At 39.2% G+C, this 15121-nt stretch overlaps 3 protein-coding genes across 4 annotated transcripts in view; 2 read left to right on the top strand and 1 right to left on the bottom strand.

Annotated features, from left to right (window-relative positions):
- The window catches only part of sdhb (succinate dehydrogenase complex, subunit B, iron sulfur (Ip)), a 7198-nt gene extending 5997 nt beyond the window's left edge, over positions 1–1201 (bottom strand). The window contains exons 1-2 of one of the 2 annotated variants that reach the window (XM_079413088.1): positions 1107–1201; positions 1–8 (exon numbers count right to left, since the gene is read on the bottom strand). The exon at positions 1–8 is cut by the window's left edge and continues 126 nt beyond it. In XM_079413088.1, the coding sequence (XP_079269214.1) occupies positions 1–8; positions 1107–1169 (71 nt within the window). In that variant the 5' untranslated portion in view covers positions 1170–1201. The remainder of the gene's footprint in view (positions 9–1106) is intronic. The other variant, XM_079413087.1, reaches the window with a different exon arrangement.
- Positions 1202–1920: 719 nt separating this feature from the next.
- On the top strand, positions 1921–7384 carry LOC306867386 (large ribosomal subunit protein bL20m-like). The gene is made up of 4 exons (XM_079413006.1): positions 1921–2104; positions 6057–6167; positions 6239–6316; positions 6674–7384. The coding sequence occupies exons 1-4, from the start codon at positions 2018–2020 to the stop codon at positions 6860–6862; spliced, it is 465 nt and encodes a 154-aa protein (XP_079269132.1). The 5' UTR covers positions 1921–2017; the 3' UTR covers positions 6863–7384.
- Positions 7385–8548: 1164 nt separating this feature from the next.
- LOC306867279 (ATPase family AAA domain-containing protein 3-A-like) overlaps positions 8549–15121 on the top strand; it is a 31439-nt gene continuing 24866 nt past the window's right edge. Inside the window, exons 1-10 of the mRNA XM_079412878.1 lie at positions 8549–8883; positions 8990–9066; positions 11581–11682; positions 11762–11821; positions 12843–12912; positions 12995–13160; positions 13816–13885; positions 13959–14114; positions 14197–14253; positions 14327–14452. Coding sequence (XP_079269004.1) covers positions 8688–8883; positions 8990–9066; positions 11581–11682; positions 11762–11821; positions 12843–12912; positions 12995–13160; positions 13816–13885; positions 13959–14114; positions 14197–14253; positions 14327–14452 — 1080 coding nt within the window. The 5' untranslated portion in view covers positions 8549–8687. The remainder of the gene's footprint in view (positions 8884–8989; positions 9067–11580; positions 11683–11761; positions 11822–12842; positions 12913–12994; positions 13161–13815; positions 13886–13958; positions 14115–14196; positions 14254–14326; positions 14453–15121) is intronic.

Genomic DNA, 15121 nt, shown 5'->3' with positions numbered 1-15121 from the left:
CGCACCGCCTGAGTGACCAATCAGAACACAGACACTGACACCTCTAGTGTTCACCGGCGGAGCGACCAATCAGAACACAGACACTGACACCTCTAGTGTTCACCAGCGGAGCGACCAATCAGAACACAGACACTGACACCTCTAGTGTTCACCAGCGGAGCGACCAATCAGAACACAGACACTGACACCTCTAGTGTTCACCGGCGGAGCGACCAATCAGAACACAGACACTGACACCTCTAGTGTTCACCAGCGGAGCGACCAATCAGAACACAGACACTGACACCTCTAGTGTTCACCGGCGGAGCGACCAATCAGAACACAGACACTGACACCTCTAGTGTTCACCGGCGGAGCGACCAATCAGAACACAGACACTGACACCTCTAGTGTTCACCGGCGGAGCGACCAATCAGAACACAGACACTGACACCTCTAGTGTTCACCAGCGGAGCGACCAATCAGAACACAGACACCTCTAGTGTTCACCGGCGGAACGACCAATCGGAACACAGACACTGACACCTCTAGTGTTCACCGGCGGAGCGACCAATCGGAACACAGACACTGACACCTCTAGTGTTCACCGGCGGAGCGACCAATCAGAACACAGACACTGACACCTCTAGTGTTCACCGGCGGAACAACACCTGATTACATCACTAGCTGTGCTACACTCTTATAGTTTTATGCCTATTTCGGGATATTGCACTAAAAAAAAAACGCTGTATGGAAACGCCAAGATGCGCATAAAAAAAAAAAAATGCACATTAAAAACTTGTGTGCTCAACTCGCATAAATTTAATTAGTAAGTTTGGATGGAAACAGCTGCTTAGGGTTAGGCTACTAAACCAGTCAATATTCAAACACTCTTAATTACAAACAAACTTGATCCACACACACTAATGAAATATTGCATATAATAGCTCAAATATTAAATATGTCAAATCATTGTATTAGTGTTTAAAACATCACTGTATAATATGAAAGAGCAGCTTGTCTTTTCATAATCGCTCAATAAAGACCACAGCTATAATAATCTGTCTGTAACTGATGATTTATCTATTATTAGCGCTATTATCGATCAGACTCGTGGTGTTTCTCACCGTGACCGAGGCTCGGTGACCGGCGGCGCAGCAGCGACTGAAGGAGGAACACACCGCGGCCATGATCGCGTCAATCTGACCCTGCGCTCCTCCAGCAGCCCACAATGCACCGCGCGGGACGCGTCTCAAAAACACGCTCCAGACGGCATCACGCGCCTGTAATGACTACAAATGAAGTGCACTAGATAGGCGGCCCCCTAGGTTTTAAAACACAACCCGTGAGTGATGTTTAGTTGATTTGATAAATATGAATTACTGATATCACTTTTTGCTCAATTTCATATTCACCGCAGTACATCAACATCCTTTATTTATTATACAAAAAACAATCTTAAAGCGTTTAAACAGTTAATGTATTTCATCTTTTCGGTTTATTTTGTTAAAGCTTTCGTTTTGTATTATTTATTTATTATACCTGTATAAATGTGTGTCACCTTTTTGCACACTTCTGTCTTTGGTACCTTGGCATTAATAATAATAATAATAAAAGATATGAACTACTGTTGAGTATTTTACTTACACATAAAGTACATTTAATACATATATTGACTGTATAGTGAAATCCTCTGCATCTCATTAATAATTCCTAATCATATTTCTGTCATTTGTAGCATTCTCTTGTATTTATTAATATTTCTTTCACTTCTGTATATATAATTGCTACATTTGCACTATTACATTGTGTGTACTTTCAATGTGAGAGCAAACATGTTTCGTTGTACAGCTATACAATGACAATAAAATGCTATTCTATTCTATTCTATTCTATTCTATTTTTAAGTCGGACTTTTATTTTGTCACGCTGACGGGGCTCGCGTGACCCGGATGTGACGTCACGTCACCGGTGCAGGCGAACAGCGTGCGCACGCGTGTAACAGCGGCTGACGGTGACCGTTACCGCATCGGTCATCATGGTGTTCCTCACACTGTCCTGCTGGACTCGGAACCGGGGACCGGACCGGTACTGGAAAGTCCAGGAGCTTCTGAAGAGCGCGCGGGTGAGTCGTGTTCATCATCCAATCAGAGACGAGCTCATAAACCAGGCTTAGTTTAGTTAGTCTTATAAACCAAATTAACCAGAGCTTAAGCTCAGTCACTGGGAAACTAACCTGCAGCTCGAGGAATAAATCAAATTAATAAACATATAGGCCACAACTGACTGTATTTAATGTATTGTGCCCAAGATTTAATTGAAAGATATGTTATATGAAAATATTTCTATACTATATACTAACTCCGCCCACTGACGTGTGATTGGTCAAGACTGAAAAAGACGCAACTGTAGCATCAGTTTCAGTGACGCAGATGGAGGAGCGATAGACCCGAGTTCGAATCCAACTTTTGCCAAACTTTTTATTCCTTTTCAAATCTCATATCGCATCAGAAAGGCATTTATTTTCAATAAAAATGAAGGAAATAATCAAAACGTTGAAGATAAAGTATCAGGTAGGGTTAGGGTAGGTGTCGGGAGGGCTTTATTGTCCCAATAATGTGGCTTTCATTTAATCATTTGAATTAAAACTATAATTTACACGCAACACATTATTATTGCGTACTGTACTACAATACTGAGGTGCAGATAATTGCCACTATTTGCAATAACTGGTATCAATATCAGAAAATCTTGCTATTTTATCGTAGTGTAACTATAATCTATAGTATTTGCTCTTAGTGTAAATCGCCGCTGCCAATATTTTACTCTGGTTTTATGACAGATGTACTTTTTATGGTTATTAGTAGAACATTACAATCTAAAATGGTCTTTAAAGCATTAAAAACACTCAATTAAAAGTTAAAATCACTAAATGAAATAAAAAGGAAAATAAATCATAGAAAACAATTCACTCAACTAACGACTCGATTCACAATTTTTTTTTTACAAAATGAGATTTAAGACAAATTATAAATTAAATGTGTCCTTTTATTATTGCGTGGACAAAATGCAGCACGTTTCTTTGTGAAACTGAAATATAACAGTATAATAATATACTAATATAGCACGTGCGTATCATTGCTCTTTTGATTGCTTCTATTCTCCTGGTTTTTAAGTCGCTTTGGATAAAAGCCTCTGCTAAATAACAAAATGTAAATATAATGTAAATGTAAGTAAAAAAACTAAACTGAAATTTTAAAACCATCCAAATAAGTAACACAAATAAAAGAAATCTGTTCATATAAAGAAAACAAGGCTTTGTCTGTGGCTCTTTCCACTGAGAAGCAACCACTGCATTTTAATCATGATCCAAACAAAGATGCTGGATTCATGCAACATGAGCAGATTTCATCTAAATTAGATTGCATCATTTCTAAATTTGAAGCAAAAACAGAATGGTCTGACTTCAGTTTTGTGAAACTACTGTATACATAAAAAAATATCTGCATGAAACAGCAGACGAGCTGAACGAGACGCAGATTCAGTCTCTGCCAGCAGGTGGCGCTTTAAGCGTTTCCATGGTTTCACTGTAAACACAGCAGCGCTGCACGTATGAACTTTAATATTTATTATACAGAGGCAAGATGAAAGAAAAAATACCATCTAAACCTTCCTAAAGATATAATTGAATCGTGATTTGTTTAGCATCTCAACCGATTTGAATCGTCACACATGAATCAGTTTTCAGCCGGCTCACGGTTCATCGTTACATCCCTAGAAAACAGACTACATTATAACTGATGAGAGGAATAATGTGATTGCGTAACTCACTCGTTACTTCTAATCTGTTACAGCACTGATCGTATGTGTATGAACCGGCCAAACAGAACCGTTCTCATATACTTATTATAATAACATTCTGGGAACGTTCTCCAAACCTCAACTTATTCACTGGTTAGCAGTGCTGGGGGTAACACATTACAAGAAACACCACTGGAATCAGATTACTTTTTTAAAAGTACTTAGTAAAGCATTACTTGTTAATTTAGAAGGAAATATCTGAGTTCCTGTGTTTCTGATGTATTGAGTGACAGCTCTGGTGTTGAGAGAAATCAGGAGTAAGTGCAGAGTGTTGTGTGTGAACATGATCTTACTGTAGTTCTAGACTAAATATCTACATGATCTTACTGTAGTTCTAGACTAAATATCATCATGATCTTACTGTAGTTCTAGACTAAATATCTACATGATCTTACTGTAGTTCTAGACTAAATATCATCATGATCTTACTGTAGTTCTAGACTAAATATCAACATGATCTTACTGTAGTTCTAGACTAAATATCATCATGATCTTACTGTAGTTCTAGACTAAATATCATCATGATCTTACTGTAGTTCTAGACTAAATATCTACATGATCTTACTGTAGTTCTACACTACATATCATCATGATCTTACTGTAGTTCTAGACTAAATATCTACATGATCTTACTGTAGTTCTAGACTAAATATCAACATGATCTTACTGTAGTTCTAGACTAGATATCTACACGATCTTACTGTAGATCTAGACTAAATATCTACATGATCTTACTGTAGTTCTAGACTAAATATCTACATGATCTTACTGTAGTTCTAGACTAAATATCTACATGATCTTACTGTAGTTCTAGACTAGATATCTACACGATCTTACTGTAGATCTAGACTAAATATCTACACGATCTTACTGTAGTTCTAGACTAAATATCAACATGATCTTACTGTAGTTCTAGACTAGATATCTACACGATCTTACTGTAGTTCTAGACTAAATATCAACATGATCGTACTGTAGTTCTAGACTAAATATCAACATGATCTTACTGTAGTTCTAGACTAAATATCAACATGATCTTACTGTAGTTCTAGACTAAATATCATCATGATCTTACTGTAGTTCTAGACTAAATATCTACATGATCTTACTGTAGTTCTAGACTAGATATCTACACGATCTTACTGTAGATCTAGACTAAATATCAACATGATCTTACTGTAGTTCTAGACTAAATATCTACATGAGCTTACTGTAGTTCTAGACTAAATATCTACATGATCTTACTGTAGTTCTAGACTAAATATCTACATGATCTTACTGTAGTTCTAGACTAAATATCTACATGATCTTACTGTAGTTCTAGACTAAATATCTACATGATCTTACTGTAGTTCTAGACTAAATATCAACATGATCTTACTGTAGTTCTAGACTAAATATCAACATGATCTTACTGTAGTTCTAGACTAGATATCTACACGATCTTACTGTAGATCTAGACTAAATATCTACATGATCTTACTGTAGTTCTAGACTAAATATCAACATGATCTTACTGTAGTTCTAGACTAAATATCAACATGATCTTACTGTAGATCTAGACTAAATATCAACATGATCTTACTGTAGTTCTAGACTAAATATCTACATGATCTTACTGTAGTTCTAGACTAAATATCAACATGTATTTACTCATCTCACCTGCACTAAAACACATTCAGTGTTCCTCAAAATCAATAAAAAGTCAAATACAAACTCAGAATATTATACAAACCTGCAATAATTAAATATGATAAATAACACAAATATCATTTATGTATTTAATCCCATTTTATTAACCTTCGATGATCCAGTTCACCCATACTAATAATCAGAAATAACCCGTTTGTGTTTGATTGTAGTTATTGCTGAATAGTGTTGAACTTTCTTCTCCTGCGTCATATTCTTCATGTGATTAGTTTGAGCGGCGTCCTCTACTGTACAGACCTGAATCTACATTTCCTTCAGTCTGAGCCGGATTCACTTCACTTTTGGTGTGAAAGGGCTTTATGTTTGTAAAAGAAGAACTTTTTATATTAAAAACAAACAAGCAAGCCCTGCCCAGATTTAAACAGTAACTCAAAAGTAACATAACGCATTACATTCCATAAAAGTAGCTACGTAACGTAATTAGTTACTTTTTTTAGGGAGCAACACAATATTGTAATGCAATACTTTTAAAAGTAACTTTCCCCGACACTGTGTGTTTTTGTCAGCATTTCCGCGGCAGGAAGAACCGCTGCTACAGTCTGGCGGTGCGCGCCGTCCGCAGGGCCTTCGTCTACGCCAGCAAAGCTCGGAAAACCAAGAGACGCAGTATGAGACAGGTACGACACAGGTCATGTGACCTCACACCTGTCAATCACTCACGCTGAGCTCTAACACACGTCTGTCACAGCTCTGGATCCAGCGCCTCGCAGCCGCCAGCAGAGAGCAGCACATGAAGTACCCCGCGCTCATACACAACCTGCTCAAGGTGAGAGAGTGTGTGTGTGTGTGTGTGTGAGTGTGTGTGTGTGTGTGTGTGTGTGTGTGTGTGAGTGTGTGTGTGTGTGTGTGTGTGTGTGTGTGTGTGTGTGTGTGTGTGTGTGAGAGAGAGAGAGAGTGAGTGTGTGTGTGTGTGTGTGTGTGTGTGAGAGAGAGAGAGAGAGAGAGTGAGTGAGTGTGTGTGTGTGAGAGAGAGAGAGAGAGAGTGAGTGAGTGAGTGTGTGTGTGTGAGAGAGAGAGAGAGAGAGTGAGTGAGTGTGTGTGTGTGAGAGAGAGAGAGAGAGAGTGAGTGAGTGAGTGTGTGTGTGTGTATGTTAACTGTGTGTGTGTGTGTTTGTGCTCTCAGTGCAGTGTCCAGCTGAACAGGCGTGTGTTGTGTGATCTGTCCATCACGGAGCCGCACTCGTTCAGGGCTCTGACCGCGCTGGCACACACTCGCCGGACCGAGGGTCTCAGAGCTGCTCTGGGCGACGGCAGTGAACCACCGGGTGTGTTCTCACGCATCACACAGCCAATCACAGCGCAGCACGGCTGACCATGTGACCTGACCGCCTGTCTGCATCTCTTCCTGTAAATAAGTGTCATTAGTGGATGTCAATAAAACATTTTCCTATTTAAAGACTGCTGTGTTGTGTTCATAATCATAAGCAGTCTTGTTTCAGTCACACTTCATGACACACAGATTGTTTCCAAGCACATTCACATCAATAAACAGAATCATAACAGCAATGCTGTCACATTCATCAGTTATAAACCATGTCACTTTATTATGAAAGATCAAATATTGCAGATTAAATTGATCAGGAAAAATTATCAAATGTTTCCAAATGTCAATATATATTTAACTGCTATGTAAGCAGATGTTATAATTAATAAAACCTTTTATTGCATATAAACACAATTCAAAAAAAGACAGTTATGCATGAATATTTGCCTGAGATGTTATATAAATGAGCACTGGTCTGTTTTGAGGCTTGACCGCTCACAGCTGATGTAATGTTATAAAACAATCTGTGCAAATAAAATATTTCAACAATTAAGTCATTCATAGTGAACTTAGTTGCATTATTGATCTGTATTATTAACCAGTGTTATTTTAGTATCGATGGAATACTTATCATTTTTGGTCTTTGATTTGATTTTAATTTTATTTTTTGCTTTCATGTTAAGTTTAGTTAATTGTGTGTTTTGTCATTTTGTGTTAGTTTTTGATGTTTCTAATATGTCTATATAGTTTTTATTTTATATGTATGTATTTTATTATATATACCTTTTGGTTCTTTAATATGAACGGTCACATTAATAATTTTATTAATACAGATTTTGTGAATTAATTTCCTGTTAATGTTGTAAACTAACAATTTATCAAATTACATCACAGCTTTTATATACAATTATAGCTTTTTATTCATATTTTCAATTAGTTTTTATTTTGTATATTTCAAATTTAGGTCAAGTTTAATTGATTCTGTTTTGATTTCAGGTCTAGTTTTATTAATTCCAAAATGAAAATGAGAAATGTTGCCTCCAAACTAGCTGAAATATAATAAGTTCAGGTTTTTATGTTATATTTTATTCAAGTAACGAACATGTTTTAATGGTTTTAGTTGCAGTGGACTGTAATCATATTTTTAATGCTTTATTAATTCAATGCCACAAGAACAAGAGGATGATTCTATTAACATTAGCTGCCAGAGAAGAAAAATACATAGATTCCAGTGCTTTCAGAGTTTTACATGTTTTCAGTTTCCTGTAATAATCATTTTATTATTATTAATAATGCCAAGGTACCAAATATAATAAAGTACATCAAATATCCACATTACATGCAAAGCTCCATTTATACAGGTATATAACAATAAATCAATAATACAAAACGAAAGCTTTAACAAAAGAAATTAAAAAGATGAAATAACTGTTTTAAAAGCTTCAAGGTTCTTGGAAGATGAAATAGCTTGGATATGCTTTGAAACCTCTTTTTTATATATATATATATATATATATATAAATATAGGATTTTAAAGAGTGAATGTACTGCAGTGGACATGGAAATGTGCAAAAAGTAATAATAGGTTGATTATAAAAGATTTTAACATTTTAATCGCCGAAGTGCCGCATTTGACGCTGCAGAGTGACGCAAGACCCGCGACGCCTCTGGGCCACCGTACGCCGAGGGGGGCGTGGCCTCCTCCCTGACCTTCTGAAGGACGAGCGCGTCAGCCAATCAGCGCGGTGCGGCGGCGCGTCAGGAGCAGTGCGCATGCGCAGAGCGCGGCGTGACACTCGTGGAGTGGAACTGTGTAATCGGTGATCCCGGCCGGTTTGTCATCGGTGTGTGAGAGGGTGTCTGTCGGCGGATCATGTCGTGGCTCTTCGGTCTCAATAAAGGTCAGGGCGGCGTTCCACCGGACGCTCCGGTTCCGCCCGCTCCTCCTCCTCCTCCGGCCGGCGGCTCCGGCTCCGGTTCGGGCGACAAACCCAAGGACAAATGGAGCAACTTCGACCCGACGGGGCTGGAGCGCGCGGCGCAGGCGGCCAAAGAGCTGGACCGATCGCGTGAGTATCATTCATTCACTGTGGATGTCGCGATCACGCGAAGGGCATTGGGTCAGGGGTCAGAGGTCAGTGCTGGTTTAGTGATGTGTGACCCCTGTGACCACAGGTCACGCCAAAGATGCGCTGGATCTGGCGCGCATGCAGGAGCAGACCGTTCAGATGGAACACCAGAGCAGAATCAAGGTGAGATCCGGATCATCACACTGAGTCTGGTCCACACTGAGTCTAGATCAGATCATCACACTGAGTCCAGAACCCACTGAGTCCGGATCCCACTGAGTCTGGTCCACACTGAGAGCAGCTGCTGTCAGTCTGTCAGAAAGAGAGATGAAGCTGGATTTTCTAATTAAAGGGACAGTTCACCCAAAAATGAAAATAAGTGCATGATTTACTCACACTCGAGCCATCCCAGGTGTATCTGACGTTCTTCTTTCAGACGAATCCAATCAGAGTTATATTAAAAAATGTCCTGGCTCTTCCCAGTTTTATAATGGCGGTGAATGGCTGCTGAGGTTTTGAAGACCAATAAACTGCGTCCATCCATCATAAAAAGTGCCTGTCATGCTCCGGAGGTGGTGAATAAAGGCCTTCTGAAGCAAATCGTTGTGTTTTTGTAAGAAAAATATCATATTTGAAACTATAAAAACTGTAATTTCTAGCTTCCGCTAACTGCCGTACGCGTTCACGGATCAAGACGTCATTTTAAATTTTGGGTGAACTATCCCTTTAAGCCAGAGTTTGTGAAAATACATCAGATGAAGTGTGTGTATTGATTGAGAATTTGAAGAAATTAATGAAATATTACACAATTATGCAATCATTTACAATAATAATATCAATGGAAGCCTGTTTCCAGCGCAGAATTAAAATAATTAAAACCGGAATTGCGACTGTTTCACAATTCAGACTTTCTTCTCACATTTATGAGACATTGTGAGATATAAACTTTTTAATGAGATATAAACAAAATATAGTTTTCTTTCTTGCAATTCAGAGTTTATCTCACAATTCTAACATTTTTTGGAATATTTATTTTGAACATTTATAAAAACAACAACAATAATAATAATATTAACAGTAAATGTTTTCAGGACCCCATAAGAACGAATCAAATATTTTTAAAAAAAGGTCATTGTGACTTTTTATTTCACAATTCAGACTTTTTTTTCCCCTTAAATTGCAAGAAAATAGTCAGAATAGTGAGAGAGACAGAAATCAGATGAGTTTATATCTTTTGACTTCTTATACAATTGTTTATCTCACAGAGTCTGAATTGTAAGATAAAGTCGTGATTACCTCGTTTATTGTTTTATCTTGCAGCGGAAAAGGGCTTCATGCAGTGAAGTTGCATTCCAAAAAAATTTAAATGTAGAAACTAAATCTGTTATGAAACAAGTCATAACAGCCACTGTGTAACTCATTGTAGTATTGTGGAATTATATATAATGAATATATAATGGTTTGATTTTCAGCACCTTCATAAATGAATAGAAACAGCCACAAAAACACCAGATGCACATTATTTATTCTTCATTTTGTACATTTAAAGTTAAAACTAGGGCCGGGACTTTAACGCGTTAATTTAGATTAATTAATTACACAAAAATAACGCGTAAATTTTTTTAACGCATTTTAATCGCACTTATTTTTGCACCGCGGAACGTTTCTCACTGGATGAGTTTCGGCGGACCGATTATACTGCAGCACCAACTAGCGTTCAGACTAAAGGCTGTTTCTCAATTCCAAGAACGCAAAGAACGGACTTGCGTTCTCGTGGAGACCGGTCTTGCCAAGCTTCCTTGGAAGAACGAACTCGGAAGGACGCGAGAACACAGAACGCACACTTATGAGAACCGAGATGTACTGCGTTCCTGCTTAACTGACAGCATAGTCTCAGCATAAGAAACGGCCAATGAACAATCAATATTACAAAATGTCATAACTTATTAAAACATTTCATACTATTATAGATATTACTTTCATATAATTGTATTGTGTTTTATTTTACAGCGTTATATGTTTTACTGTTAAGATTCATTTTAATATGCCAATAAAAATGCAGACTTTCTCCGGGTCTTATAACTTTATTAAAATTAACCAAAACAAAACGATAAATGTTTACTTTCAACTTGAAGAGCCGTTAAGTATTTGTGAGAGCGACTTTAAAGCTTACAGGCTTCCGTACACCGGCCACCCACAGCGTTTTCTGGGATTTCTAACGGCTGGATTCTCTCAAGTCTGCACTCGATGCATCCTCAGTTTCAAGAACATATCCGGGCACTTTCTGTACTTGTGTTCTTGAGAATTGGAACTGAACTTCGACGGTTAATGATGACGTAGAACGAGAACACAAGGACGCAAGATCGCTGAAGAAGGCATATTGAGAAACAGCCAAAAACAAACCACAGTGAACATGGACAAAGAAGCTGATGAGACCGCTTTGGTTGGCCCTGTGGATGGGACATTTAAAAATCCATATAAAAAAACTTACTTCTCACTGTTCTCAGGTCAAATATTTATATGCGATTAAAATGCGATTAATTTCGATTAATTAATTACAAAGCCTCTAATTAATTAGATTAATTTTTTTAATCGAGTCCCGGCCCTAGTTAAAACTTATTTAATTTTATGCTGAGAAGTTACACTTCTACACCGTTTTGTGTGTGTGTGTGTTTTTGTGTGTGTTGCATGTGTCAGGAGTATGAGGCAGCGGTGGAGCAGCTGAAGGGCGATCAGATCCGCATCCAGGCAGACGAGCGCAGGAAGACTCTGAATGAGGAGACCAAACAGCACCAGGCGGTGAGTCGCGCGTCTGAGCGCATGATGATGATGATGATGATGATGATGGTGGTGGTGATGGTGATTCTTTCGTCTGCAGAGGGCGCAGTATCAGGACAAGCTGGCGCGGCAGCGGTATGACGAGCAGCTCCGGCAGCAGGTCCGTTTCTTCAGACTCTCCTCAGACTCCCCTCACACTCTCAGACTCCTCTCAGATTCTCAGACTCTGCTCAGACTCTTAGACTCTCTTAGATTCTCATACTATCCTCAGACTCCTCTCAGACTTTCAAACTCCTCTCAGACTCTCCTCAGACTCCTCTCAGACTCTCTTAGATTATCAGACTCTCCTCAGACTCCTCTCAGACTCTCTTAAATTATCAGACTATTCACAGACTCTCTTAGATTCTCAGACTATCGTCAAACTCCTCTCAGACTCTCTTAGATTCTCAGACTATCCTCAGACTCCTCTCAGACTTTCAAACTCCTCTCAGACTCTCTTAGATTATCAGACTATCCTCAGACTCCTCTCAGACTTTCAAACTCTTCTCAGACTCTCTTAGATTATCAGACTATCCTCAGACTCCTCTCAGACTTTCAAACTCCTCTCAGACTCTCTTAGATTCTCAGACTATCCTCAGACTCCTCTCAGACTTTCAAACTCCACTCAGACTCCTCTCAGACTATCAGACTCTCCTCAGACTATCAGACTCTCCTCAGACTCTTTTAGATTCTCAGACTCCTCTCAGACTCTTAGATTATCAGACTATCCTCAGACTTCTCTCAGACTCTCTTAGATTATCAGACTATCCTCAGACTCCTCTCATACTCTCTTAGATTATCAGACTATCCTCAGACTCTCATAGATTCTCAGACTATCCTCAGACTCCTCTCAGACTCTTAGATTATCAGACTCCTCTCAGACTCTCTTAGATTCTCAGACTATCCTCAGACTCCTCTCAGACTCTCTTAGATTATCAGACTATCCTCAGACTCCTCTCAGACTTTCCTAAAACTTCTCTCAGACTCTCTTAGATTCTCAGACGATCCTCAGACTCCTCTCAGACTCTCTTAGATTCTCAGATTCCTCTCAGACTCCTCTTAGACTTTCAGACTCCTCTCTGACTCCTCTCAGACCTCTCTCAGACTCGCGTCTGTCTAACGCCTCCTCTCTTCCTCCACAGCAACTGTTGAACGAGGAGAACCTGCGCAAACAGGAAGAGTCTGTGCAGAAGCAGGAAGCCATGAGGAGAGGTGAGGCTGACTGGTGTCATTCTGAAGAGCTGGCACTCGTGTTCTCTATCGTCTGAACGTGATTGCGTGTGTATTTCCGCAGCGACCGTTGAGCACGAGATGGAGCTGCGGCACAAGAACGAGATGCTGCGTGTGGAGGCGGAGTCTAAAGCTCGCGCGCGTGTGGAGCGAGAAAACGCCGACATCATCCGCGAGCAGATCCGACTGAAGGCGGCTGAGCACCGACAGACCGTCCTCGAGTCCATACGGTACCATCACTCACTTCAGCAGAAATATTCAGATGTTTCATAGATATTTATTTTTATACATTTAGAACAATAATATTATTTCAAATAAAATGAAATTTTTTAGTTTTTTTTATAATTTAGCTATTTTTAGGTAAAATTGCTAACAAAATATCTATAATTGTCTTTTATTAAAAATGTTTTTCATGACTCCATACAAAATAAATTATATAGTGTTGTATTTATTTCATTGTATATTTTATTTTTAGGTAAAAATGTGAACAAAGTATTTATAAATATCCCAGAAATAAATTTACTGTTCACAGAGTGTTACCATTTCTTTACAAAAGGCATATGGTAACACTTTGTGAGTAGTATATTTATTTCTGGGATATTTATAAATATTTTACTTGCATTTTTAAATAAATAAATACATCGCTATTTAATTTATTTTGTATGGAGTCATGAAAACACTGTTAGTGTTTAAAACATTCAAATAAAAACAAATATTTAAAATATATTTTCAGTTGTTTTTGCATTTCAATTAAATGATTATAATATAAATGATTATATTATAATTAAATACAACACAAAACCAGAAGATCATATTTGTGAATAATAAACGCACTTATGGTCAGGTTTAGATGTGGTCATGTGACCGTTTCGCTGTGTGTTTCAGGACGGCGGGCGCTGTGTTCGGTGAAGGTTTCCGTACGTTTATATCGGACTGGGATAAAGTGACAGCGACGGTGAGCATTAGCGTGTGCGGTGTGTGTGAGAGACGATCGTGTATGTGTGTGTGACGCTCTGAGTGTCCTGCAGGTGGCGGGACTCACTCTGCTGGCGGTGGGCGTTTATTCCGCGCGTAATGCAACTGCTGTGGCCGGACGATACATTGAGGCGCGGCTAGGAAAACCTTCGCTAGTGCGAGAAACCTCACGATTCACTGTGGTGGAAGCCCTCAAACACCCCATAAAGGTACGATGCACATGTGTTTGATGATAACTTCCTGCCCAGACAGGAAGTGCGGTGGCACTCACGCACGTATGTATCATTCCAGATGGCGAAGCGTTTGAAGAGCAAACCGCAGGACGCGCTGGAGGGAGTCGTGCTTAATGTGAGTGTTTGCGCATCCTCTACCACACACACTTCCTGTTAGTGTGTGCGTCTCACTTCCTGTCTCTCTGCAGCCGACGCTGGAGGAGCGCGTGCGCGACATCGCCATAGCGACGAGGAACACGCGACAGAACCGCGGGCTGTACCGGAACATCCTGATGTACGGGCCGCCGGGGACGGGGAAGACGCTCTTCGCTAAGGTAACGCTCACGCACTCGTCTTCATGCGCATCGTAGGGATGTAACGATTACCGGTTTGAAGATAAATAAAAATTCCCCGCGGTTAGTATTACCGGAGCGCTATCTGTAGGGATCTATGATCTCCGCGATGCAGAGAACGACACGGAATCCAGTCATAAACACGGAATTTACAGTTTAACGCGGAATGTCACGGAATTTGTCAAAGTTTGGATGAATTAATCAAAAGTAGGTCATTACACTTAAATCAAATCGCGATATGGACTAGTATCTGTAAATATTAAGCTGCAAAAGTGGATTTAAATATGAATCCTGCATGTTCTGCGCGTCTCTGTGTGAATGTGCTGCACGTGCGGTTGTGTTTACTAATGTGGCGCTCGCGGTGATTTCAGCGTCTGCCGTCTCAATGAGGACATAAATACATCAACAATATCTCCAGAACTGATCTGAAAGCACTTTACCAGCATTTTACCATTTAATTTGAGTAAAACTAGCATCATATCATACACACACAGAACTTTAGAAGTATTCACGGCAACCCGTCAAAATAAAAGTTCGGCTTAACTTATTAAAGACCGTGTGCCAGAAATAGGCTATATTACTATTATTTAGTAGAATGTACATAATACTACTACTTACTACTACTGTTCATTTTTTTAAAAGAAATAATCA

The sequence above is a fragment of the Barbus barbus genome, assembly GCF_936440315.1.
Source record: "Barbus barbus genome assembly, chromosome: 49".
NCBI classification, from domain to species: Eukaryota; Metazoa; Chordata; class Actinopteri; order Cypriniformes; family Cyprinidae; genus Barbus; species Barbus barbus.
The sequence above is the reverse complement of the archived record's forward strand: the minus strand, read 5'-3'. Positions and strand labels throughout refer to the sequence as shown.

What these genes read in the sequence shown, in the direction of transcription:
- LOC306867386 (XM_079413006.1), top strand. Translation starts at nt 2,018, where the DNA reads ATGGTGTTCCTCACACTGTCCTGCTGGACTCGGAACCGGGGACCGGAC. An exon ending in AGAGACGCAGTATGAGACAG is followed by an intron (nt 6,168 to 6,238) that starts GTACGACACAGG and finishes CGTCTGTCACAG; the next exon opens with CTCTGGATCCAGCGCCTCGC. An exon ending in TCATACACAACCTGCTCAAG is followed by an intron (nt 6,317 to 6,673) that starts GTGAGAGAGTGT and finishes TTGTGCTCTCAG; the next exon opens with TGCAGTGTCCAGCTGAACAG.